This window comes from Peromyscus maniculatus, chromosome 4 (genome assembly GCF_049852395.1).
Source record: "Peromyscus maniculatus bairdii isolate BWxNUB_F1_BW_parent chromosome 4, HU_Pman_BW_mat_3.1, whole genome shotgun sequence".
Lineage (NCBI taxonomy): Eukaryota > Metazoa > Chordata > Mammalia > Rodentia > Cricetidae > Peromyscus > Peromyscus maniculatus.
In genome coordinates this window covers 134,659,143-134,686,289 of record NC_134855.1, presented here as the reverse complement: position 1 = coordinate 134,686,289, position 27,147 = coordinate 134,659,143, and the positions used below count along the sequence as shown (strand labels likewise).

Sequence of the window (27,147 nt, the reverse complement as noted above, 5' to 3'; positions counted from 1 at the left end):
TTGATTATGGCTGGTTTTACTTTATTACTATTTTTGTTATTTGCTCTCATTTTAGCTGATGCACATCTTTTGTAGAAGCAGGACAGAAATAAATAAAAAGAATCCATTTTGACTGAGTAAGATTTTCCAACTCAAAACACTTCAGATGTATTTTCTGATTCCATTCCTTCCCACTTTATGGGGAAAGGACTCCAGCTTAACTCTTTCCTAATGGGAGGTCACGATCCTGTGAAGTTCTATGCCAGCTAACTTGTAGAATTTAGAGGATCCTTTGTGTGTTGATGGGTCTGGGTCAGGGGATACTGCTCTGCTATGAAGAGGCTGAGTAGGAAGAATGCTGGCTTTAGAACCAGGAAGAACTGATTTTTGATATATTTAATAGCCTGTAAAAACTTGGGCAAGTTATTTAATCACTGAATCTTATCTGTAAAAGTAAGGTAAATCTACTGGACCGGTGGTTCATAGCTGTGACCCCAGCACTCGAGGTGGGGCTAGAGGATCAGGGAGTCAGTGTCCACATGAGACCGTGTCTCAAAAACAAACAAAACGAAACAAAAACCCAAACAAACCAAAATACAACAACCACACAAAAGCCCCACTAATAACAAAACAAAAACTAGGATGTTTTTGTTAGTTTATAGGATCTTTATGGTTAGTAAATAGAAATATGACAGTTTTGCATATGTCTCATAGCATAATGTTGAGTGCCTTTATTCGTTAACACCTGGTCCCACTCTATCCTGTTGTATTTGGGACAGTTCATTTCTAAGGAGTTTCCTTCCTTTTTGTAAGTGAGTTGGACTTCATGGCTGTGGTGGCCAGGACTCTCTGGTCCGTTGATCGTGTTTACTAATGACGAATATGTGTTTCCCCAGCTACCTCCTAAATCCCTATACGATCCTGTCTTGTGTTGCTAAGTCGACCTGCGCCATCAACAACACCCTCATTGCTTTCTTCATTTTGACCACAATAAAAGGTAAGGCCCCAAGAAGAGTATAAAACATGCAGGGCTTTGTTACATTATGCTCCAGCTTTTTTTTCTTTTCTTCTATAGCAGCTCAAGCTGTATATGGTAGCACATACCTATAACCCCAACATCTGGGAGGCTGAGACAAGAGGATCTGGAATTCAAGGCCAGCCTATGCTATATAGCAAGAATTTCAAAAAGAAAGAAAAAATACAATATTTTTAAAAATTGCACACAAATAGTAAAAGATTATTATAGAAAATGTAGCCAAACTGAGAGCAAAAAGTTAGTCCTGAAAATCTCCCACTCAGAGCCACCGTTGCCATGGCTGTTTTGAGTGTCAGTCTTCTGTACCCTAGTCCAGCTATGTCTTCCCTCAGTGCAGCTGATGAAATAAAGAAAGAGAAGCAGTCCCGATGTGTAAGGTGTCGAGGCCAGCCTTTGTTGTTGTTTTGAGTCAGGCTGGGGGAGGATGACTGTAAGCTCATAATCCTCCTGCCTCCACCTCCCAAGTGCTGGTATTACAGGCTTGTGCCATCACTTCTGGCTAGTTCAGATTCTTTGGAGCAATACTTTACTATTATTTACTTCTATATTTCTGAACTATATAACTGCTTTATGAATGATAAATTTTAGATATTTTTAATTGTGTTCCATTATGAGAAATGAAGATTTCTTATAGCACTTTTGTACCAATGTCCCTGCTTCCTCTTTGTTTGGTTTTCTTATAGTTATATTTCAGTTTCGATTAAATCAGTAGTTGGGTTGGGTGTGTGGCTCATTGGTAGTATGTACTTAGCATGTATGGCTAGACTCCTGCTTTTAAACTCTAGCTCCAATAAATAGATAAATGTCAGTACTTGCATTTCATGACATTGTATATTATTCACTGCTGGACAGAGCAGCAACTATTACTGCTTTTGCTTTTTTCTATGTGATTATTTTTATATCACACCTTATTTTTCCTGGATTGTTTTTATTTCATTTCGGGTTATGTTTAGTTTTTAATTTTATTGTTATGTGTGTTTGTGGTATGTTCATGGGAATACACATGCCATGGTGCATGTGTGTAGGGCAGAGAACAACTCTGTAGTTGGTTCTCTCCTCCTACCCTTTGTGTGTGTATGTGTGTGTGTGTGTGTTTTGAGACAAGAGTTTCTCTGTATAGCCTTGGCTGTCCTGGAACTCACTCTGTAAACCAGCCTGGCCTCGAACTCACAGAGATCCACCTGCCTCTGCCTCCCAAGTGCTGGGATTAAAGGCATGCACCACCACTGCCTTGGTTCTCCTTCTGCCTTTTTCTGGATTCTGAGATAGAATTTGGGTCATCAGACTTTCACAAGTGCCTTTACCCATAGAAACGTTTTGTTTGTTTGTTTGTTTTGAGACAAGGTCTCTTTTATGTAGCCCTGGCTGGCCTGGAACTTGCTATGTAGACCAGAGTACCCTTAAACTCACAGAGATCCACCTGCCTCTGCCTTCTAAGAAAACACTGGGATTGTAGGCATATGCTACTATTGATTGCTGAACCATCTCGATAGCCCCCAAACGTACATTTTGTTTCCTTTGTTTCTTAGAGACAGGGTCTCATTTTGCAGCCTAGTCTGGTCAATTTGTAGCCCATATTGCCCTTAAAATGCCTTTATCTACCAAGTGCTGGTGTTTGTCACTATGCCCAGCTTTAAAAGTTTGGAGGCTGCAAAGATGGCTCAGTGGTTAAGAGAACTGGCTGCTCTTCCAGAGGACCTGAGTTGGATATCCAGCATACACATGGTGTCTCACAACCATATGGAACTCTAGCCCTAAGGGATCTAGTGTTCTCTTCTGTCCTTTACAAGTTCCATATACACATGGTATACAGACATACATGCAGGCAGAATATCCATACATATAAAATAAAAATAAAGGTTAAAACTTCAAAAAGAATATTTTTGTTATAATCTGTTCTTAGTGGTTTACTTATAGTTTTACTTATATACTGTCATTTTAGTGAGGTTTCTGGAGAAATGAAGTATAGAACATGTGCCTGATCTGCCATTTTAACCATTTTAACTAAAAGTCTCTTCCATTCACATATGGGTTATATTTTATAGTTTTCTCCCACTTTTCTTTCAGACATCTAGATATTATATATATATATCTGGTGCCAAGCATGGTGGTTCATGTCTTTAATCCCAGTACTTGGGAAGTGGAGGTGGATGGAGCTCGGTGAGTTCAAAGGCCAGGCTGATCTACATAGTGAGTTCCAGGAGGCCAGGCTGATCTACATAGTGAGTTCCAGGACAGCCAGCGCTACATAGTGAGACCCTTCCTATCTCAAAAAAAAAAAAAAAGTTATTTAACAAACAACCCAAAACTCAGTTATTTAAAACAGCCACAAAATGAACTTAGCGCGTACTTTATCAGCTAGAGATCATCTGCTCTATATAGATGTGACTAGTCATTTTATTAGTTTCACTGTGGCTCATTTGTGCCATCAATAGAGAGTTGGAATTTACTAATCTAGGCAGGGCCTCACTCCCCATGTCTGTCCTCCTCCTACATCAAGGGCCTAACCTAAGCATGTTCCTGTAGGAACGGGAGGAGCATAATAGACATGAAGCCCCAACAGGCATGGCTTTCTTTCTCCCTTTTTTTCTTTCTTTTGTTTTTTCGAGATAGGGTTTCTCTGTGTAACAGCCCTGGCCATCCTGGAACTCACTCTGTAGACCAGGCTGGCCTCGAACTCATAGAAATCTGCCTGCCTCTGCCCCCGAGTGCTGGAGTTAAGGTTGTAGGCTACCACCCTCTGGACAGGCATGACTTAAGTTTCTGCTTGTATCATATATATTAATATCCCATTGATCAAAATATAATACATGGAGGGGGGGGCTGGAGAGATGGCTCAGCGGTTAAGAGCACTGACTGCTCTTCCAGAGGACCCGGGTTCAATTTCCAGCAACCACATGGTGGCTCACAACCATCTGTAATGAGATCTGGCGCCCTCTTCTGGCCTACAGGCAAACATGCTGTATACATAATAAATAAATAAATCTTAAAAAAAAAATATAATACACAGACCAGTTGTGGTTACATGTGTCTGTAATTTTAGCATCCAGGAGTCAGAGGCAGGAGGACTGCCACAAATTAAAGGACAGCCTTATCTGTAAAAGTGAGTCTTAGGACAGTGAAACCCTAACTCAAAAACAAAACAAAAACAAACAGAAGAAAGGGGAGGGATGACTATCTTTCTTGTCCACCATGGGAAGACACTGTAAAGTTGAAAGAAAGTCTGGACATAGGGAGGGATGGAGATCTGAAGCGACCTAGTAACGCGGCCCCATATATATCAACAAACATTTTGTCTGTTGTTTGTGTTATATTAGTTACTTTTCTATTGCTGTGACAAAACACCATGACAGAGGCAACTTATAGAAGAAAGGGTCTGAGGCTTACAGTTCTAGAGGGTAAGAGTCCATCACCATCATGGCAGGATAGGCATGGAGCTCTACCAGCTGCTGAGAACTCATAGCTAGACCCAGAAGCAGAGAACACACTGGGAATGGCAGGGGTCTCTTGAAACCTCAAAGCTGGCTCCCAGAGACATATCTACCCCAACAAGGCCACACCTCCCAATTCTTCCCAAACAATTCTACCAGCTGGGGACCAAATAATCACACATATGAGCCTGTGGGGACCATTCTCATTCAAACTATTATAGTTTGTTTGTTTTAGAGACAGAGTCTGCCATGCTGTCTAGGTTGGTCTCAAACTTACAGTCCTCTCTCTTTAGTCTCCCAAGTGCTCAAATGATCATAGCTAGATGGATGTAGTCTGGGTTTTATTTTGTTTTTCATAAATTGTATTAATTGTGTGTCTGCGTGTGTGTGAGCATATATACGCATGCCACAGTACACTGGAGGAAGAAACAACTTTGGGATTTGGTTTTCACCTTCCACTGTGGGCTCTGGAGATTGAATGCATGCACCCAGGCTTGTGAGCCAAGTGCTATAGCTGCTGAGCTATCTCATCAGTCTGAGTTTGTTTGTTTGGTTTTCTCTTTGAGGCAGAGTCTCACTATATAACCCTGACCTCAAACTTGCTATGTAGACTAGGCTGGTCTCAAACTCACCACCTGCCTCTGCCTCCCAAATGCTAGGATTAAAGGCCACTTTGACCAGCCCAAGTCTGCCAAGTCTGTTATTACTGAATACTATTCCATTATGTGAATGACTATATGTAGATTCTTCTTTTAATTATGTGTATCTGTGTATGGGGGCTGTGCACTCAGAAGACAGTGTTGGATTCTTGGAGCTGGAGTTAGAGATGACTGTGAGTACTGAGAATTGAATTTGGGTCCTTTGGAAGAGCAGTAAGTGCTCTTCACCACTGAGCCATCTCTTCAGCCCCCCTTTTACCCCTCTTCTTTTGAGAAAAGTTTTCAATATATAACCCAGATAGACTTTAAACTCACAATGTAGTCCAGACCAGCCTGAGGCTCTTCATTACAAATGCCTCAGCTTTCTGAGTGCTGGTATTATAAGTATGTTTCAACCACCATGCCTAGAATAGAAATTCCTTAATCAATTTCTACTGTTTAGTATTTAGGTGATTTTCTGATATTTAGCTACTTAAATACTGCTACAATTCGCTTCGTCGTGTGTATTTTTTTTTTTTTTTCATTCACAACCAGTGAATCAGGCATGGGGAGGTGAACACCTGAGGGTCAGGATTTCAAGGTCATTCTTCAAGGTCATTCTCAGCTGTAGTGTGAGAAGTTCGCAGCCAGCCTGAGCTGCATGAGAGCCTGTTTACAAAACCAGCCAACCAACCTTAGGAAGGAAGAGCTGACAGGCTGACTCAGCAGGTGAAGGTACCCCACCAAGTTGACAACCTGAGTTTGATTCCCAGGACCCGTGATGGAAGGAGACACCCCCCCCAGCTCTCACAAGTTCTCCTATGGTTTCCATATCCCTCTGTGCACAAACACAGTTTATTTTTTAAACTGGGGGGAAAGAAGTTCCAAGAAAATCCCAGACCTACAGTTTTGGTTCCACAGGGAAGCTTTTTAATTATATGACGCTGGAATTCTGTTGAGTGAATTCATAGCGTTTTTACAATGTTATACACATAATTTTGTTCAATATTTTATGAACATTGCCAATTGATTTAACATATTTGTATGTACCTTCTGGGTGGCCATTTATCAGTATATCAGTAGTCTTAAAATGTTTGTATTTTTTATTTATTCTACTTTTTTTTTTCTCTTGAAACAGAGTTTCCATGTAGCTCTGGTTGTTCTGGAACTCACTATGTAGACCAGGCTGGCCTTGAACTCAGAGATCTGCCTGCCTCTGCTTCCTAAGTACTGGTATTAAAGGCATGTACCACAATACCTGGCTTATTTATTTTACTTTTTTTTTTTCTTTTCGGAGCTGAGGACCGAACCCAGGGCCTTGCGCTTGCTAGGCAAGCGCTCTACTACTGAGCTAAATCCCTAACCCTTTTTTCTACTTTTGAGAGCCTATTCTAAAGTAATACAGAGGGTTGGGGATATAGCTCGCTTGTTAGAGCATTTGCCCAGCATGCGCGAAGCATTGCATAAATTGTATGCTGGTGTACTTTCTAAGCAATACAGACATTAAGCACACATTTGCCATTTTCTTTATACTTTATACTTTTTTTAAAGATTTATTTATTTATTATGTATATAGCATGTATGACTGCAGGCCAGAAGAGGGCACCAGATCTCATTACAGATGGTTGTGAGCCACCATGTGGTTGCTGGGAATTGAACTCAGGACCTCTGGAAGAGCAGTCAGTGCTCTTAACCTCTGAGCCATCTCTTCAGCCCTATACTTTATACTTTTAATTTTAAAAATTAGAAATAGTTCATGCACTTGGTAAGAATAAAAGAAATATAAACATACCAAACCAAAAGCAAGCCTTTGTGCACTCTACCCCTGTCTCCATTCCTCATCCACGTTTGTTCTGAAGCCTGGCTCTTCCCTATTGCTGGACATTTGTTTTCCATTGTTGTCTGCTATAAATAGAGACTATCACAGTGTTCCTAATCTACTAAAACATTTGAAGAATTCTCTCTTAGCTACATCTCTCTGAACCATGTCGACTCTTCAAGTATATTAGTAATGCCTAGTCGTAGTTTTTTCAGTAATACTGAATCAGTTTTTCATTCTCCAAGTTCTGTTTCTGCATTTCACATTTGCATTGTATGAATAATAAAACTAAAGATAAGATAATTCACTTTCATTTATTTATTTTGGCTTTTTGAAACAGTCTCACACTGGCCTCTATTTTATGGTTCAGATATAGACTGAGATCAAGCTGGTGCAGTAATACAGTGGGTCTGGAGTGAGATGATCCAGACTTATATCCCTTTTCTGTCTTTCCATTTCCTGGTCTGTAAGATGGGGGTGGCGATGGTTATTGAAAGGTCTGCTTTTTATGGCATGTGGCATGCTCACAGTCCTGTCTGGAACGAAGCAGGTGTTCAGTTTCATCATCACTGGTGTGGTTAGTTTGCCTTGGGACAGACTGCCCTGTTAAACCAGCACATTGGCCAAGAGATGTCAGTGCACCGGGCTGTGTCCCTGGCTACTCCTCTGCCTCCTGTTGCCTCAGATGCTGGTGCAGTTTCCTTTTCTGATAGTCCTATGGGGCCTCAGCCCTTTTGGTCAGTAGTCCAGTCTGTCCCACTGCCAGTCTGCCTGGAGACAGGTCACTGTCTGTGACCCAGTCTCTGACTCTGTGTATCACTTGCTAAGTCCATATCCTGAGTCATTCCCTTGACTCTTCCTTGTCTCATTCCTGTGTCTCTTTCCTGCTCTGCCCTGCTGTTGTGCCACCCACCCAGGCCCTCATGAAGGTGCAGTCCCTAGAGGCACCTTCTTGCAGAGGCTTGTTTTGGCCCCCACCCTGATACAGAGAGTTGGAAAACATACAGAGTTAGATTGGGTAATGCTGTTCCCTGATATGGCAACCAGTCTCCATATCAATTTAGCTAATTTATCCTAATGTTTCTGTGATCAGGCCAAAGGTGAAGCTTTGCTCATGAAACCTAGTGCTTATATGGGCTGGACTAGCAAATACTAGTAAGTTGTATCATTTGTGGGTAAAACTCATATCCCTTGTGGCACAGTTCCTCCTGGTTCGGCATTTTTTCAGTTGTAGACCTGTAGATAGGTATTTTGGATTATTTTTGGAACTAAACCCTTTATGCTCCGACCTTTGCCTGCTTGTTGAGACTTTAGATGGCATATTGTAACTTTTACTAAAGTATAGTAGGTATACACAAAAAATACAAAAACTGGGCTGGGAATGTACCTCAGTTGGTAGAGGGCTTGCCTAGCTGATATAATCCCTCACAGTGCATAAACTAGAGGTGCTGGCCTATGCCTGAGGTCCTAGCATTTGGAAAGTAGAGACAGGAAGATCAGAAGTTCGAGGTCATCCTCAACTATGTAGGAAGTCCAAGGCCAGCCTGAGCTGTATAAGACCCAGTATCAAAAAGAAAAAAGGGAGTGGGGTGTCCCTTGTAGATGCTGGTAATGTTCTGCCTCTCAGTCTGGGTTCTGCAACTCATTATTCTGTAAAACTTGATTTATCTTTATCCTAATGGTTCCCACGTTTTCTTTTTGTTGTTGCTTTGTTTGTTTTGTCTTGAGACAGGATCTTAGGTATCCTACCTAGGCTGACCTTGAACTCACTATGTAGCTGAGAGTCAAGGTTGAACTCTTTGATTTTCCAGCCTCCATTCCCCTTTCCTGTTAGTGGAAGCTTTCCCCACAGTGCCTGGTCTTCTAGTTTCTGCTTCCGGCATCCCCATTTTGCCATGTTGTGTTAGTTAACATCTCACCTATCTTTAGTACACCATTCTCCCTCACCTGTTTTGCCAATGCTGTTCCTCAGATGCCTGGGTCCCACCTACTCACTGTTCAAAACTCTGGTGTCAGCTCCTCTGACGGGCTTGTCTGTACTTCTTTCTTACATTCTGTGTCATGTGCTGGGAGCTCCGTGAGGACAGAAACTGAATCCCCTGTCTCCGACGCCCAGCTTGTCATGATGACAGAAACTGAGTTCCCCGTCTCCCTGATGCCCAGCATGTCATGAACTCTGGGATTAAAGGTGTGCGTCACCATGCCCAGCAGTATGCTTTTTAAAAGGATCCCTGTGTATTACTGAATGATGTTCATTCAGTCAGTTAGGCATTCGTCATGTATGCTTTGAAAGGTGGAAGAGATTCAAAATTAAGAAAGACTCATTGCCCTTGAGAAATTCCCAAGACAGATAGGGAGGAAAAGGAAATGGGCATTGCTAGAAGTCAGCAGACGAGGCTGCTGAGAAGAGCCAAAAGGATGGGTGGGGGCAGGGGACAACTTTAGGTTCTCCACTTGCCTTGCTTCTGTGCCTTGGTTTCTTCACTGGTGAAATGAGCAGACTACGTGATTTTATCACATTTAATGTGCACAAGAAAAGGAGCTGAAGGTATTCCTTCCCCAAGTCTGTTGTGATGCTTCCCGGAGGCCTGCCTTGGAGTCTGGCACATTCTTGAGGTAGACATTACACATGCATGTCACCTGCTGAGCAGTAAATGTTAGCTGTAACTACTTTTGTTAACTCTGCTTGGGCTCCAGATGCCACTGGAGGATGACAGGAAAAGAGCTCGGTCAGAAAGAACAGCCTGAGCAGACACATGAATGGAAGAGCCTGGTATTTTCAGAAACTGAGTGTGTGGTGTGGTGTGGTGTGGTGTGGTGTGGTGTGGTGTGGTGTGGTGTGGTGTGGTGTGGTGTGGTGTGGTGTAGTGTAGGCAGGACGTGTAGGCAGTGGTGAGAGGTGAAGCGAAGGAGATGAAGATCCTGAGGATCTTGCTTGCCCTTGGAGTTTGAGCTTAATCTGACTGATGAGACGGGACTTTGAGAAGTCTGTTTGGTTTTGTGTTATTCATTTCTTACATTTGAGGAACTCTTCAATGATGTTCTTGTCCCGAGATTCTTCGCTGTAGTCCTTAACCACTACACAACTCAACAACCACTTGATGGGGTCTCCCCTCCGGGTCACTTTGCAGAGGCCCACCCATTCCCTAGTCTCTTGCTGTCGTCAGATGTAATCAGTTTGTTTTGGTGGTCGGTACAAAGGGTCTCCACCGACTTGACATGCACAACTGGCAGCAAGCACACACAGATGGGCTTGGCACTTGTCCAAGGCCTTGGCAGCTCTGAGATTCCACAGGGTGGGCCATTGCAAATGAGGGTGGCTTTCCGTACCTCTTGTTGTGAAGCGGGATGAATGTCCATTACAACTCCAGCAGCCATGCCTTGATTGGCCATGGCAGTGGGTTATGGGTAAAAGCCAATCTTGAATACACGTGAGCCTCTGCTACTCCATGACGTGGCAGCAATGGGAAAAGACTGGTTTTTGGTTTCTTGAGACAGGATCTCATGTAGCCCAGGCTGCTTCAACTAAGCCAGAGGTGTCCATGAGTTTCTGACCCTCCTACCTTGCCTCCGGGAGTGCTGACATTATAGGTGTGCCCTGCCATATCTGGCTTTGTCCTTGTACATGAATCACTGTCTGCTTTAGAAGTCTCCTTTGGTGCTTCTGGGAAGGAGGGGCCCAGAAGAAGGAGACTGCTGGACACTACTGATAGATGAGAGCAAGGAATGACCTATACTTCAGAGGTGAATCAGTGGGCTGGGGCACTGGTGTAAGAAGGAATGTGGAGCTCAGGTATCCAGCTGGACTTTGATGCCACTTATTAATAGAAAGCAGGCGGAACAGATTCTAACTCCCTAAGATTTCCATCTAGGCCTTGGGAATGTAACTCAGTGGTAGAGCACTTGCCAGCAAGGCCCTGGGTTGCAACCCCTAGTACTAATTTAAAAAATTATTTAAGGTATCATCCAAGGACTGGGCATAATGGCAGATGCCTTTAATCCTAGCACCCTGGAGTCAGAGGCAGGTGGATATCTGTGAGTTCAATGGCAGCCTGATCTACATAGTGAGTTCTAGGACAGCCAGGGCTATGTAGAGAGACCCGGTCTCTAAATTAATTAATTAATAATAAAAAAAGGAAGGCAGACTGCTTCTTCCTGATCCTCAGAGCACATTTCTAAGATATTTCTAAGTTCATTCAATTCCTCTACTAACCTTTCTTCTCTCTTGGGTCTTAGAGACAGTTGTTCCAGACAAGCAATTATTGATCTTAGGCAATTAGGGTAGGAGGTGACTGTGTTTATTTCACTCTCTGGTGTCTCCTGGGGCAGAGACTGGGGTGAAGGTCATGTGTTTTCACCTCATTTGTATGAATGAATGGATTGGAACAATGGCCTCCCTGCTATGACAACACTTAATGGGTCTTTCCTTTCGCCAACTACCAAATATGTAGAAAAGCATGTAAAATAAAAAATTCTCTAGCATTTCCTCACTCTTAGCCAGTTTCCCACAAATAGTTATTCATTTTTGGGGCCAGGTCAAGGAATCCTGAGCTTACTTTTGCTTCGAGCTGTATGTAGCAAAGCACCTTTCTCACGGGTGCCCACAGCCCTGGCTCAGGGTGACCTGATTCTGGTTCCAGATCTATACAGCTCGGTAGGTAGGAGGAGGCTTCTCCTGGTGTCAGGACTCTGCTAGGCCTCTCCTGTCTCTGCTCAGTTGTTCTCACAAGTACCTGAAGTTCAGAATGTCTTGTCTGTCACTCATCAGTGCAGCGGGACGGCCTTGTTCCAGGAATTCTGCTCTTTGTCTTTTACATCCAGCTTCCTCCTTGCTCTGCCTTCTTCCTACTTCTGTACTGTCCACCATAACCTTGTAGTTTCTTGGTTTGAAGAATGGAATGATCAGGGTTCTTCTTTTCTGCTTTCTCATCTTTTTTAAGATTCACATTCAAAATAATGGTTTCATCGTGACATTTCATATATGTGTCTTTATAATTCTCATTTGTTCCTCTCCCTCATATCCTATCTCTCCCCCAGCTTGTTCCCCTTCTTCCTCAGTTTGTACCCCCTTATGCTTTTTTTCAAAGCATGCGTTCCTTTCCTGTATTTTCACTTTCCTTAAACTCTTTCTTTCCCCATCATACTCCTCTTCTAATTCCATCACACGCATGCGTTCTAGCCTTTTCTTTTCCCAAGGTGACTCTTTTGTGTTTCAAGTAAATAAACTACTTGAGGGGACGGTGAGATTGCAGTCGGTAAATAGACTGCTGTAGTGAGTGAAGGAGCGTATCGATCATCTGTGTATGTGTCCCTGGAGCTAGGCTGGGAAAGGGATAAACTTCCTCGGATTGGGTAGAGTGAGGGGTTCCTCTTATTGTGAAACACTGTTGAGAAGATTTCTGTTGTTTTTAGTAAAGAGTTGATTCCACATTCATGAGAGTAACCATGAGTATTATTGATTTATAAACCATAATCATGTGCTTTGAACCATTATATTCAACTGATTCTAGGTCACTTTGAAGCTTGTACGGAAACCTCTCACCTTGGTATAAAGGTACCTAGTTGTCTTAAAATATCTGAAAGGGAATAGCTGTTGGTTTGTTTGTTTTTTCCCAAATAGAAAAATCAATGCCTTTCCTATAACACAAACAAAGCATGTTAAGTGTGTTCTTTTTTTTTTTTTTTCTTTTCCTGAGACAGGGTTTCTATGTGTAGTCCTGGCTATCCTGGGACTTACTCTGTAGACCAGGCTGGCCTTGAACTCAGAGATCCACCTGCTTCTGCCTCCCAAGTACTGAGATTAAAGGCATGCACCACTATCACCTGGCTATGTTTGTTTTTAAAGAAAACCGACAAATTAAGTCTGATGGCGTAAGCCATACCTCTTAAATTTTCACTTAACAAGGTATTATTGTAAGTATCTTTTCACATCAGCACAGATTCTTTCATAAATGCTAATGACTCCCTAATAGTCGGTTTTGTGTGGGGAGTAGACTCTTTATTAATACAAGGAATGTACTCTCAGCTGGATGTGATGGCTTATGTTTGTTACCCCAGCACTTGGAGGACTTAGGCAGAAGGATTGCTACAAGGTTGATGCCATTCTAGACTACGAAGTAAAACCAAAAAACAAAGCATCAATAATATGTTTTATTTAGAAAAAAAGAAGCATGACTTGAATAGAGGTATAACAGAGTGGTGAGCTATTGTGATATCCAGAGGGCTAGGTTTCACAGCTCTGAATATCATGAACAGTAATTGCAGGTTTAATAACTCAGGGCATTAGACATGGATGTTAATAGATGTTATCTGTCTGTAAATCTTTGGGCTGAGGTTTTGTAAAAATCTTTCTGCATCTGAAAAAGTCTAAGAAACATGTCTGTGACATTGCAGGTTGCTAAAGGTAGGTGATTTTTGACTTCTGTGGTTTCCTTTCGTGGGAACTAAGCCAAGTGCTTTCATTCTGTCTGAGTTTGCACAGTACCTTGTATATCAGGAAGCACTTGGCAGGTAATTGAGCACTTAGGAGTTTCATGTTGATATGGACTTGTTGAGTGAAATCTTGATTGATGAGGCTGGGTTATTCTACACCTTTGTTTCTTTTCACAGGCAGTGTTTTCCTCAGTGCTATTTTTCTTGCCTTAGCAACATACCAGTCTCTGTACCCAATCACCTTGTTTGCCCCAGGACTTCTCTATCTCCTCCAGGTAAGCACTTGCTGGTGCCAGTGCCCAAGTGATACCTAGGACATGGCCTGGTTCTTTCTCGGGATTAGGGGGAGGAACAGCAAGGGGCACACTGCCCGTGTTTGGAGCTAGGGAGCTAGCTCAGTGGTTGCTGTTTGCCTGGCACACTGAGGCTCTGGTTCAATCTCTAGTGCTACACACAAGACAAAGCAGCCTTAAAAACGTTGCTGGGGCCGGGTGGTGGTGGCGCACGCCTTTAATCCCAGCACACGGGAGGCAGAGCCAGGCGGATCTCTGTGATTTCGAGGCCAGCCTGGGCTACCAAGTGAGTTCCAGGAAAGGCACAAAACTACACAGAGAAACCCTGTCTTGAAAAAACAAAACAAAAACCATTGCTGGGATTGGGTCTTCCTGCTTCTACCTGAAAAGGAGACTAATGTGAAACAGAGAGACTGAGTAGCCACTAAGTTTTGACTGTGTCTGTCATTGCAAGTCTGTAGGAGCAGTTCATGTAGAGTGTCTGTCGGAGCAGTTCACGTGGAGTGTCTGTAGTTGGGATCCACTAAACTCGGGGCACTTCTTTGTTTCACCTAATATACATAGACCTCTTCGAGCTCATTTGTAGTTTTTTTTCTTAATAATTGCACTTGCCTTGTAAGGTTCTTACAATGATTATATAAAATGGCAAATTTTTTTAAAATAAAGATTTATTTATTTTTATGTGCATTAGCATTTTGCCTGTATATATGTTTGTGTGTGGGTACCAGATTCCCTGGAACTGGAGTTACAGACAGTTGTAAATTGCCTTGTAGGCACTGGGTATTGAATCTGGGTCCACTGGAAAAGCAGCCAGTGCTCTTAACCACTGAGCCACCTCTCCAGTTCCCTAAAAATGACAAATTTTAAATAGTGTCTGCTGTTTTCAGTAAGCAGTTGGCTCCACACTAGTGGAAGTGATGGTAGGTATTGTCCTTTTTTGAAGCATGAGGCACCAACCAGTCTTACACCATTACACCTCGCTGACTTCGGCACTACTTTGGGACCTAGGCCACTTTGCCATGGTAAGAGCATAGTGAATGTTCACTACAGACCATAGTAATGGAAGAGTACAAAGTGCTGACATTTGTGGAGAATAGCCTACATATTAAGCCCTCTGTAGACATCATTTTAAAGAACTTAATGGGGCAGATTGAATTATTAGCCATAGAGTAACTAAATATATTTTGTTTAGACACATGAATTAAAGCTAGAACGTTGGGAGGTTCCCTTACCTAAACCATCAGATGACAGCCCTGAGCTGTGAGCTCAGGCAGTCTGACTTGGAAGTTGCTTTTCAGCTTGTAAAGAATATACACCTTGCCAGGCAGTGGTGGCGCATGCCTTTAATCCCAGCACTGGGGAGGCAGAGGTAGGCATATCTCTGTGAGTTCGAGGCCAGCCTGGTCTACAGAGCGAGATCCAGGACAGGCACCAAAACTATACAGAGAAACTCTGTCTCGGGGAAAAAAAAATGAATATACACCTCAAGCTTGGGATGTAGTTTGGTAGTAGAGCACAGCAGTCAGCATTCGTGAAAGGCTCTGGGGTTGATTCTTAACGACTCGACCTACCCCATAAAAAAGAGCACACATAAAATCAAGAGATAGGCATTACACGCAGGACCCAAATGGACCCAAGTCCATTCTTAGAAGTTTTGCTGGAGGTGTGTCGTTGGCAGCACTGGGGTTCAAATACAGAAGAGCCTGGTTTACAGGCTAAGGAGACTGTACGCCTCCACTCGCTAACATAGGTCATGTGCTTATTATTATCAGTTACTTGGTAATATAGAATCATATTGATGTACACAGAGGTAAAGATTAATTCTTTTGTTTGTAGAATTTGAGATATTTATTGTTAGTTTTGTGTGTGTGTGTGTGTGTGTGTGTGTGTGTGTGTGTGTGTGTGTAGTAGAAATTTGTTTTTCTTTTTTGGTTTTTTGAGATAGGGTTTCTCTGTGTAGTTTTGGTGCCTGTCCTGGATCTCGCTCTGTATACTAGGCTGGCCTCGAACTCACAGAGATCCCCCTAGCTCTGTCTCCCAGCTACCACTAGCTGCGTTTTCTTTATCTTTCCCCCCTGAGACAGGGTTTCTCTGGGTAGTCCTGGCTGTCCTGAAACTCACTGTATAGTCCAGGCTGGCCTCGAACTCAGAGATCTGCCTACCTCTGCCTTCCCAGTCCTCGGTTTAAAGGTGTGTGCCACCAAGCCTGGCTTCTTTCATCTTTTGTGTGTATAGTTTATCCTTTAGGAACTCTAACCTGGGCCCAGCAAGGTGGCTCATCTGGTAAAGGTGCTTACCTTCAGGTCTGACGACCCGGATTATATCCCCAGATGCAAATGAGGAAAGAGGACCACTTCCCACAAGGTGCCCTCTGACTCCACATGGACACTGAAGCACATGTGTGCACATAGACATACACACAAATAATAAATAAATGCATTTGAAAAAATGTAAAACGAAAACCTGAGCCTGAATGTAGCAAGGTGTTGTATCATTTCAACTTTTTTGCATACTTGAAAATTTTCAGAATAAGAAAAAGGGCCGGGCGGTGGTGGCGCAAGCCTTTAATCCCAGCACTCGGGAGGCAGAGGCAGGCGGATCTCTGTGAGTTCGAGGCCAGCCTGGTCTCCAAAGCGAGTTCCAGGAAAGGCGCAAAGCTATACAGAGAAACCCTGTCTCAAAAAACCAAAAAAAAAAAAAAAAAAAGGGAATAGGATAGTTTCTGACGTCGTGGTTGACACTCTTGACCTTCCTCTTCAGTTCCCTCAATTATAAACTAGGATAATGGGCCAGCAAGATGGATCAGCCTGTAAAGCACTTGGCACATAAGCCTGACAACCCGAGTCAGATCCCCTGAACCCACAGGGAAGAGGAGACCTCATTTCCCAAAGTGGTCTTCTGACTCCCACACACATAAGCATGCTGTGCTTACATATCACACACATGCACATTGCATGCAAGCATGCACACACTAATAATAATGATAAATAAAAATTTTAAATGGGATAATAGTACCTGTTGAAAGGGTTAATACATGTTGTGTATCTAGAATGCAGTCTAATGAGAGCTCGGTAGGTGTAGTTATTTAGTATTCAAATGGCAGTGATGTGGTCACGGAAAGGACATTGTCATTAGCTTGTAAATATGAGGCGTGGTGAGGGGAAGGAAAATTACTTCTTTTCTAGAATCAGAGGAACTGTAAAGTCAGTTTGTGTTTTCTCCTTTGACACCATGAACCTTCCTCCATGCTGCTGGTGGAGTTTCTAGAGACTGTAAAATGTGGATAAGTGGGTAAACTAGCGTCTCACCAGAACCAAAGGGGAAGGCTGTTTTTCTGTTCTCTCAGGAGACTTGGGGTCAAAAGCAGGGATGCTGCATCTGGCTCCCTGGTGAGTCACTGATGAAAATGATAGTTCGAGCCCATCTGGTCCCCTCCCCCAACTCTGCTCTTCTTTTGACCTTGGCTTGGAGCCTTGTTTCCAAATTAGAGAGATGCTTACAGTGTTGTGATCTGATAGCACGCAGAATAAAACAGAGAGCCCAGTGTGCACAGCACCGGAGTCCACAGTGAAAAACAAGCTGAGCTGTGCCCTTCGTGGTGGTGCATATTTGTAACTAGCACTCAGGTGACTGAGGCAGGGGGCTAGCCTGATTACATAAAGAGGTCCAGGCTAGCATGGGCTACATAGCAAAAAACCAAAACAAACATACAGAAGGGGAAAAGAAGATATGGAAAAAGCTTGACTGTGATGCCGGTGAGGGACACTGGGGTGGGGGTGGGGCTTCAGGGAGCTCCTGGCACAGTCCAGGAAGTTTTCTCTACCCTCTGCCTTTTTGTTTGGGATTCTCTCTCTCTCTCTCTCTCTCTCTCTCTCTCTCTCTCTCTCTCTCTCTCTCTCTCTCTCTCTCTCTTTCTCTCTCTCTCCCTTCCCCCTCCTTCCCCCCTCTCCCTTCCCCGCCTCCCTCCCTCCCTCTCTCTTAGGTTACAGTCTTCTATATGCTTTGTTGGACTTCAAAGCATCTTAAAATGTGGAACACTTCACGAATGTGTGTGTCATCCTTGTATAGGGGCCACGCTGATCTTCTCTGTATTGTTCCAGTTTTAGCGTATCTGCTGCTGCTGAAGAGAGCATTTTCTTGGAATTCTTAACCTTGGGTTTGAGACCCTGCTCTCTTTCAATGCTCTCTTTCCCCAGTAACAGACACTGGGGAAATACCTTGTAGACGCTCTTTGGATTTTTTTTTTCTTTAATACAATCTGACCTCTTGAATTGAAGAAGTTAAACCCATGACTGCCATAGTTTTCCGTGTCTTGGTCATTTCGTGATGCCTCACAAGGGAGTCGATCCCATCAGGTATTTTCTTGACAACTGCATTCTTCCTTCCCAGGCCTTCTCCAGGAGGGCCCTTATTTAGAAGTTTTACACCCTGCGCCATTTCCCTAACAGCTCTCTATTGTTCGTTCTGCATCCAGAAGGGCTCAGGGCAGAGGTAGCAGGCAGGGCTGTTAGCTTTTTCATGTTTACAAATAGACAAAATATAGGGCAGAGCTTGATCATGTATTTAGAATTCACTCTTCTGAGGCAGCCTTGAACTCCTGATCCTTTTGCCTCAGTAGTCAGCTATTCTAGCCTTCTTGTTGTGTTCCAGGCTAGTGAGAGACTCTGTCTCAAAAATTAAAAAACAAACAAACAAACAAACAAAAAAAAAAAAAAAAAACAGGGCTGGAGAGATGGCTCAGAGGTTAAGAGCACTGGCTGCTCTTCCAGAGGTCCTGAGTTCAATTCCCAGCAACCACATGGTGGCTCCCAAACATCTGTAATGAGATCTGGCACCCTCTTTTGTATACTAAATAAATAAATCTTAAAAAGAAAAAGAAAAAGAGAAAGGTGAGCAGTACCTGAGGAACAGCAACAAAGTTGTCTTCTGTATTCATGTGCACACATATATACATATACACATAAACACATATGTGTGCACAGTCACAAATCACATATATACAAAAAAGGAGTGGGAAATGCAATTTTTAAATTTTTTTTTCAAGACAGGGTTTCTTTGTGTAGCTTTACTGCCTGTCGTGGATCTCACTCTGTAGACCAGGCTGGCCTTGAACTCACAGAGATCCCTGGCTCTGCCTCCCGAGTGCTGGGATTAAAGGCATGTGCCATCACTGCCAGGTGGGAAATGCAAATTTTAAATGAAATTTTAAAAAATGCAGTCTCTTCTATGTATATATGTGCATGTATTTTTGTTTACATGTGTGGGAAGCAAGTGTCTATACAGATGCACATGAACACATGTGTGTCTGCTTGTGGATGCCAGAGGATGATATTAGATGATTTCCTTCTGCCTTATATATTGGGGCAGATCTCACTTGAACCCGTAGTTCCCCAATTTGGCTTATCTACTAGGAACTTGTTGAAGATATCCCTTGTCTACATGTCCTGAGTGCTGGGATTACAGGCATAAACCACCTTATGGGTTCTTGTTTTAAGATTCCAAGTGCTGCCTGGGTGGTGGTGGCGCACACCTTTAATCCCAGCACTCGGGAGGCAGAGCCAGGGGGATCTCTGTGAGTTCGAGGCTAGCCTGGTCTACAGAACAAGATCTAGGACAGGCACCAAAACTACACAGAGAAACCCTGTCTCAAAAAACCAAAAAAAAAAAAAAAAAAAGATTCTGAGTGCTTAAATATAAAATCATTGTTTGGCTTCAGCTCCCTTTAAAGACTTGGTTCTGATAACTAGCTTTTCCCTTTTCATGTCATGAAGGAAAATCGTTTCTATGGAAATATTTTAGAGCATTAAGGAGAGGAAAATTAATTTCTCTCCTGTTGGAACTTGAGTTAGTTCAGTGGAACATTAGCCTAGCACGTACAAGGCTCTAGGGTCCGTGTCTAGCCCTGAAAATAACCTCTCCCTTCTCTGCTAAGGCTCGGCTTTTCTACCACAAGAAGCCCTCAACAAGCAGTTTGAGAATTATTGTTCCTAAATATATATATTAGTAATAGTGTGACTTTGGGGATATTATAAGTATTATTTAAAAATTCCAGTTTGTGGGTGTATATATTCATGAACCAAATCTGGCCACAGATAGGTTTAGTTCATTGTGGTATTTAATTTTAGAAAATAAGTTGTGAGTGGGTTGGGGAAATGGTTCAGTGGGTAAAGTACTTACTGTGGAAGTGGAAAGACTCAAATGTGTGTCCCCAGAACACATATAAATTCAGGTGGGCACAGCAGACCTCGTGTAATCCAGCACTCAGGACACAGAGTAAGGGGGTCCCTGCCGCAAGCTGGTTAGCTAGACTGGCCAAGCCGTGAGCTCACGCTGAAGTAAAAGATCCTCCCGAAGACAGTACATGAGGTGGAGGGTATGGCAGACATCCAGTGTCAGCCTCTGCCTTCCACATGCACGTAGCTGACCCCACCCTTAGGTGTAAGCATTCATACACACAAATACATGCATAGTTGTATTTTTCAAAATTACATTAAGAATTTCCATTTCTGGGGGTTGGGGATTTAGCTCAGTGGTAGAGCGCTTGCCTAGCAAACGCGAGGCCCTGGGTTCGGTCCTCAGCTCTGTTAAAAAAAAAAAAAAAAAAAAAAAAGAATTTCCATTTCTGGCTTTTTGAAAATAACTTATTTTTAGTTTTATGTGCATTGGTGTTTGCCTGCATGTATGTCTGTGTGAGAATGTCAGATCCCCTGGAACTGGAGTTACAGTTGTGAAGTGCCTTGTGAGTGCTGGGAATTGAACCTGAGTCCTCTGGAAGAACAGCCAGTTCTCTTAATGGCTGAGCCATCTCTCAGCCCCACCATTTCTGGTTTCTTATACAAATGTGTATATGTGTGTTTGTGTGTAAGTACATGTGTGCACATGGTATGGTGGCCAGAGGACAATCTGGTGTTTATCAGATACTGTTATTTATTTATTTTTGTTTGTTTTGAGACAGGGTCTGTCACTGGCTTAGAACTCAGCAAGTAGGCTAGGCTGGTTAGCCAGTGAACCCATGAAATCCCCGCCTCCACCTCCTCAGAGCTGGGATTACAAGCACTTACCACCACTCCTAGCATTGATTGACAGACCTTTGGAATCAAACTCAGCTCCTCTTATTTGCAAGGCAAGCCTCTCACTGATATAAGCTGTCTCCCCAGCCTTTCTGGCTTCTTTTGAAGAATTTGAAGATCTGCCTCTTTCACATAGAGCATACCCTCCTAACTTTACCATAGTCCCCATGCTTCATCTCTGTCACACTTGTTACCTGTTCTTCCCCATAGATACTTGATTCATGTGTTTGTGTCTATGTATGCATGTACTCACTAAAAGGTCTAGAAACAATGACTGGCCCATCCTTAGTGCCCATACTGTAATCTAGAGTTGCCATCTACCCATCAAAAGAAATGAGTTTCTTAGAGAAATGGTTGGTCCCAGCACAGGGCGATCATAGAATGTTGTGATATCAGATAACAAGCCACAGCAGCTACTGAAGTCATCCCCAGAGGACTCAAGATCCAACTGAAGATTCTCCCATTGACCAAAGGTAGATTCAGTAGGATAAGAATTCCTGGGGCTAGGGACTGAGAATGGAGCTCAGTTGGTAGAATACTTGACCTGGGTTTCATTTCTAATGCATTTCTGTAATCTCAGAACTGGGGAGGTGGAGACAAGATCTGAAGCTCAAGGTCATCTTAGTGAGTCTGAGGCCAACCTGGGTTTCATGAGACCTTATCTCAAAAACCAAAACCAAAACAAGGGCCATGAAGATGGCTCAGTAGGTAATGGAGAAGCCTGATGACCTGGGCCCCACATGGCGGAAGGAGAAAGCCAGTTCCTGATAGTTGTCTTCTAACCACATGTGTCTCACATACACAAATAAATAAATAGATGCTATTAAAACAATAAAGTGAATGGCTCTTGAAGGATTCCCAAGGTTGACCTTAACACATACACATATGTACACACACGCAAACATACACACACACACTACCAACATCAACAAATGAATTTCAGTGTGCAAGGCATGGTAGTTCATGCCTATAATCTCAACACTTGAGAGACTAATGCAGGAGTATTGCTGTAATTTGTAGCCAGCCATGGCTAAACAACAAGACCTTGTCTCAGCCTAGTGTAGTGACACACAGTTGTAATTGTAACACTTGGTGGGAGAATCAGGAGTTCAGGGTCATTCTCAACTATATAGTGACTTGGAGGCCAGCCTGGGCTACATGAGAACCTGTCTCAAAAGAAACAAAAACTAAAACTTGTATTTCAGGTGCTAGAGAGGTGGCTCAGTGGTTAAGAGCATGTACTGCTCTTGCAGAGGACCCGAGTTCCAGCCCCCATATTGGTGGTTCACAACTGTCTGTTACTCCAGCTCTAGAGAGATTAAACATGTCTGGTTCCTGTGGGCACCTGCACTCACATATGAATACCCACACATAGACATACACACGTGCATACAACTAAAAATAGAACAAATCCTTTTATTTTATTTATTTTTATTTCATGTGCATTGGTATCTGTATGAGGGTGTCGGATCCCCTGGAACAGGAGTTACAGACAATTGTGAGCTGCTGTGTGGGTGCTGGGAATTGAACCCAGGTCCTCTGGAAGAGCAGCAAGTGAAATAAGTCATTTTAAAGGAAAGATTATTCAAAAACAATGAAAAGAGTTTCAGAGCCAGACATGGTAGCACGTGCCTGTATTCTCACCACTTAAGAGGCTGAGGCAGAAGTATTGACACAGGTTTGAGGCCAGCCTGGGCTACGTAGAGGGGCCAGCTATGGGTAGAGTGAGTCTTAAAAAAAAAAAAAAAAAAAAGAGGAATTTCACATATGCCTTGCTATATAACAGAAGTAATCCTGAAAGATCAAGCAAATTTATTTTTATAAATAGACATAAGTAAATATTCGTCATCACTTTTCTCATTTCATGGCTGTGTTTCCCAAGGGATTTATCTTAAAAATAAAATTATACCTGAAATTTAGTTCAAAATTTATAATTACAAGTTTGCTAAGAAAAAAGCACTTGCCATTCAAATGTCAGCAATAGCACATTGAATTAAATAAGTCACTAAGAACAAGGTAGCAAACAGAAACTTAGTTGTTATTTATTTTCTGTCTCCTGCCTCCACCTTCCAAGAGGGAGGGTTGTAGGCATATACCCTTACATCTACTTTATGAAACTTCACTTTTTAAAAATTATTTTTAAAAATGTTAGTTAAGATTTACTTTTATGTGTATGGGTGTTTTGCCTCCATGTGTATTTCTGCACCACATGCTTGCAGTACTCATGGAGGAGAAAAAGGGTATCAGATCCCCTGGAGCTAGAGTTAAGGACAGTTAGAAGTCACCATATGGGTGCTGGGAATCAAACCCAGGTCCCTTGGAAGAACAGCCAGTGCTCTTAACCCCTGAGCCACCTTTTTAGCCTCTGATAGAACTTTGTGATAATGGAAATGTCCAGCTACCTAGTCAATACAGTGGTCACATGCACACAAAATAGAGTAGTCACACAATATACACTAATCACAAAATACATCAGTCAGAAAGTACAGTAGTCACAGCCACATTTGGCTGTTGAACACTTGCAAAGTGCTGGTGAGGCCGGGCGGTGGTGGCGCACGCCTTTAATCCTGCACTCAGGAGGCAGAGGCAGGCGGATCTCTGAGTTGGAGGCCAGTCTGATCTACAGAGTGAGTTCTAGGACAGCCAGAGCTACACAGAAACCCTGTCTCCAGCTCCCCCCACAAAGTGCTAGTGAGACTAAAGAAATGCACTTTGTTTGTATTTTTCACTAATTTAAATAGTCACAGGTGGCTTGGTGACAGCACATTTAGGGGAAAGACGGGAATAAGAAAAGCAGAGCCGTATAGATGCAAGATTAAGGAAGTGCCTGGGGCGGAGCAGGCTCCTTACCTGCTTTACGTTTCCCTCGTTTGTTTTGTGACAGTCCTGAACGTGTATGCAGATAATAGAATATGTGTGATAGGAAACTGGAAGGGAGAATTTCTGGGGAAAGTAAGAAGCAGCCAGAGATGGACATGGGTAGAGAAGAGGGCATCCGAGACATAAATTAGAACAAAGGACCCTGACTTATGTGAAATGCCATAATGAAAGGTGGGTATGATGGTGCACACCTGTATCCTGGGCCCGTGGGAGAGAGGCAGGGTTGGTTCTCAGCACTCATATGGTGGCCTTACAACCGTCCACAATTACAGTTCTAGGGGATCCAACACCTTGCTCAGCACCAGGCATGCACATGGTACACATATATACAGGGGGGCAAATACACATAAAACAAATAAACCTGTAAAAAAAAGGAAAATGCCATAAGGAAACCTATTCTGGATTTTAAAATATAGTTTTGCATGTTCTATAACTTTAGTTTTATTTTTATCTTATTTTTTTGGTTTTTATTTTATTTTATTAATTTAATTTTATTTTATTTTACAATATAATTTAGTTCTACATATCAGCCACAGATTTCCTTGTTCTCCCCCCTCCCGCCTCTCTCCCCTTCCTCCCAGGTTATTTTATTTTTTTTGAGACAAGGTCTCATTCTGTAGCTGTTCTAGGCTGACCTGGAACTCATTCGATAGCTTAGTCTGGCTTTGAACTCCCAGCAGTCAGCTTGTCTCAGCCTTCCAAGTATCAAGGTGGATAGGTATGAGGCACCATGTTCTATCCTAGACCTTGATGCAGGTGAATAAAAATCGGTCTGTGTGAGGCTTCCTCCAGGTAGTCCGACTGTGACATCTGGCCAGCGGTGCTTTTGAACACGTTCCGTGTTGTTAGGTGTGGTACACTGCACTTGGTTCAGCTCAGCCTCCCTAGTGCACTGTGTGAGTGTGACAGTGTCCATGTGGAGGTCACAGGTCAACTTTCAACAGTCAGTTCTCTCCTCCCATATGGGTCTTGGAGGTCAAACTCAGGTCATCAGGCTTGGCCACCCTGGGTTTTTCTTGTAGTTAGTACCTTCAGAAAGATAATTTGAGATTATACAAGTTCGTTTCCTTTCAGAATTTCACCCACTAGTATTTTACTTTTTTTTTTTTTTTTGAGACAAGGACTCACTGTGTAGCCAAGGCTAGTCTTGAACTCTCGGGAATTCTCTTACCCCAGCCTCCGTAACACTAAGAGATTATAGGTGTGAGCCATTATACATACCTTCTGACATGCCCTTTGATTTTTAGCTTTTCTTTCTTGTGAAAGGCAGAGAAATATTAACTTAAAATCCCCTTTGTTTTGTTTTTTGTTTTTGTTTTGGTTTTTTTTTAAGCTGGGTTTCTCTGTGTAGCCCTGGCTGTCCTGGAACTCGCTTTATAGACCAGGCTGACCGCCAGCTCACAGAGATCCACCTACCTCTTCCTCCTGAGTGCTGGGATTAAAGGTGCGCACCACCATTGCCCAGCTCCCCAATCAGTTATTTTTAAACAGGGTCTCAAAGTAAAAAAAAGATTTTTTTTTTATCACTTTATTTCATATTTGCTTTTTATGGGAAGAACAGAGACTAGGTCTCATTGTATAACTCTGGCTGGCTTGCAACTTGATATGTAAACCAGGCTGGCCTTATTCTGTCTGCCTCTGCCTCCTAAGTGTTGGGATTAAGGCTGTATGCCACCATGCCAGGCTAATATTTGCTCTTAACGTGTTTATTGAACATTATAGATAGAACCAGTGACATGGCTCACTGGGTAAAGGCACCTGCTGCTGAGCCCAGCAGTCTGAGTTTGCTCTCTGGGACCCACCTAGTGAAAAACCAGAATCAGCTCTGTTAACTGCCTCCTGACTTCCACATGCTTGCTATGACATGAGTACATGTCCCCCCATACCAAAAATAAACAAAAAATAATTTATAAAGTCCTGTGAGTTTTTTTTTTTCTTTCTGCCTTGGGATATTATGACTTCAGTGTATATCCTTTCTTTTGAGTTTTTAGAATTACATTTAAAAATGTATTTTTTGTGTGATGGCACACGCATGCACATGCCTGTGAGGAGGTCAGTGCACAGCTTGCAGGACTTGATTCTCTCTTCCACCGTATGGATCTCAGGGATTAAACTCAAGTCACTAGGCTTGGCAGCAAGTGCTCTTACCCACCAAGGCATCTTGCCGGCCAGTGCATGTCCTTCTAATACGTTTCATAAAATTTTTATGCTTAAATTCCTACGTGTATATAAATAATACATAATGATGTTGGGTGTACTTTCAAGATAGCATGAGTTTTTCATTTCCTATTGATTATTTGGCATGTTTGAGATTTAGCTGTGCTGACATATATAGGTGCAGTTTGTATGTCATTGCTAGTGCGCCCTTGTCCCATCGCTCCATAGTTCATGCTTTCTCCCGGTGCAGTAAGTATCTTCTCGGTGGCATTTTGTGCACGGCCCCAGCAGGCACACCTGGAATGGTGTTAGTAGGTCTCAGGCAGAGGATACATTCTTAATACCTTTTTCAAAACACTGGTATTTTTTTGTTTGTTTGTTTCTGGTTTAAGAAAAGAATCAGTGTGTGGTGGTGATGGTGGTGGTGGTGGTGGTGGTGGTGGTGTTGGTGGTGGTGGTGGTGGTGCAGCACACCTTTAATTCCAGCACTCAGGAGGCAGAAGCAGGCAGGTCTCTGTGAGTTTGAGGCCAGCCTGGTCTACTGAGCGAGTTCGAGGGCTGCATAGAGAAACCCTGTCTTGAAAAAACAAAAAACAGAAAGGAAAGAAGGACCCAAATTGTAAACCTATATATCATGGCTTGATTTTATAGGAGAGATCTTTATGTATAAGCTGATGCTGTTTTTTGTCCTTGGTGTCCCTAAATGTCCTGTTGCGGCCTCTCTCCTAGCGGCAGTACATCCCCGTGAAAGTGAAGAGCACAGCCTTCTGGATCTTCTCTTGGGAGTACGCCATGATGTATGTAGGAAGCCTGGTGGTGATAGTCTGCCTCTCCTTCTTCCTTCTCAGTTCCTGGGATTTCATCCCTGCCGTCTACGGCTTTATGTAAGTACAGACTTCATGAGGGAGAAGACTACACAGGCAGTGTATAGCAGGGGTCCTCATGTTTTAAGATGCCTCAGAGCTCCTGACATCCAGATTGCCAGCCCATCCTAGGGGCTCTGATTGAGTAGGTGTGAGATAGAGATCAAGAATTCTATTTCTCAAGTCCTCCTGGCACTGAGGCAGTGCAGGGGACAGAGTTGGAGACCTCTGCTCTTTGACACATTTGGTTAGCTCTTAAAGAGGGCTTCTAAGGCTCAGTGAGGAGAGGCCTTGCTCCCAAGCCTTACGACCTGAGTGGGAGCCGTAGAACCCACATGCTGGAAGAAGAGCATAGACTCCCACATGCCTTGGCTAAGGGACACTGTCTCTCCTGTCCCTTTTCTCATTCATTGACTTTTTAAAATTATGTATTGGAGACAAGTGTGCCTTCAGTTCTAGTACTTGGGAAGCACAGGCAGGCATCTCTGAGTTCAAGTCTAGCCTGGTCTACAGAGTGAGTTTCAGGCCAGCCAAGGCTACATAATGAGA

General features: G+C 43.0%; 1 protein-coding gene and 1 non-coding gene across 2 annotated transcripts in view; one reads left to right on the top strand and one right to left on the bottom strand.

Moving 5' to 3' along the window:
* Positions 1-27,147, top strand: part of Pigu (phosphatidylinositol glycan anchor biosynthesis class U) — a 93,091-nt gene that overhangs the window by 38,046 nt on the left and 27,898 nt on the right. The window contains exons 6-8 of the mRNA XM_042276564.2: positions 876-976; positions 13,513-13,610; positions 26,465-26,619. Coding sequence (XP_042132498.1) covers positions 876-976; positions 13,513-13,610; positions 26,465-26,619 — 354 coding nt within the window. The remainder of the gene's footprint in view (positions 1-875; positions 977-13,512; positions 13,611-26,464; positions 26,620-27,147) is intronic.
* LOC121829279 (U6 spliceosomal RNA) lies at positions 17,652-17,761 on the bottom strand. Its single transcript, XR_006072046.2, has one exon. It is a non-coding gene; the product is annotated as a U6 spliceosomal RNA (small nuclear RNA).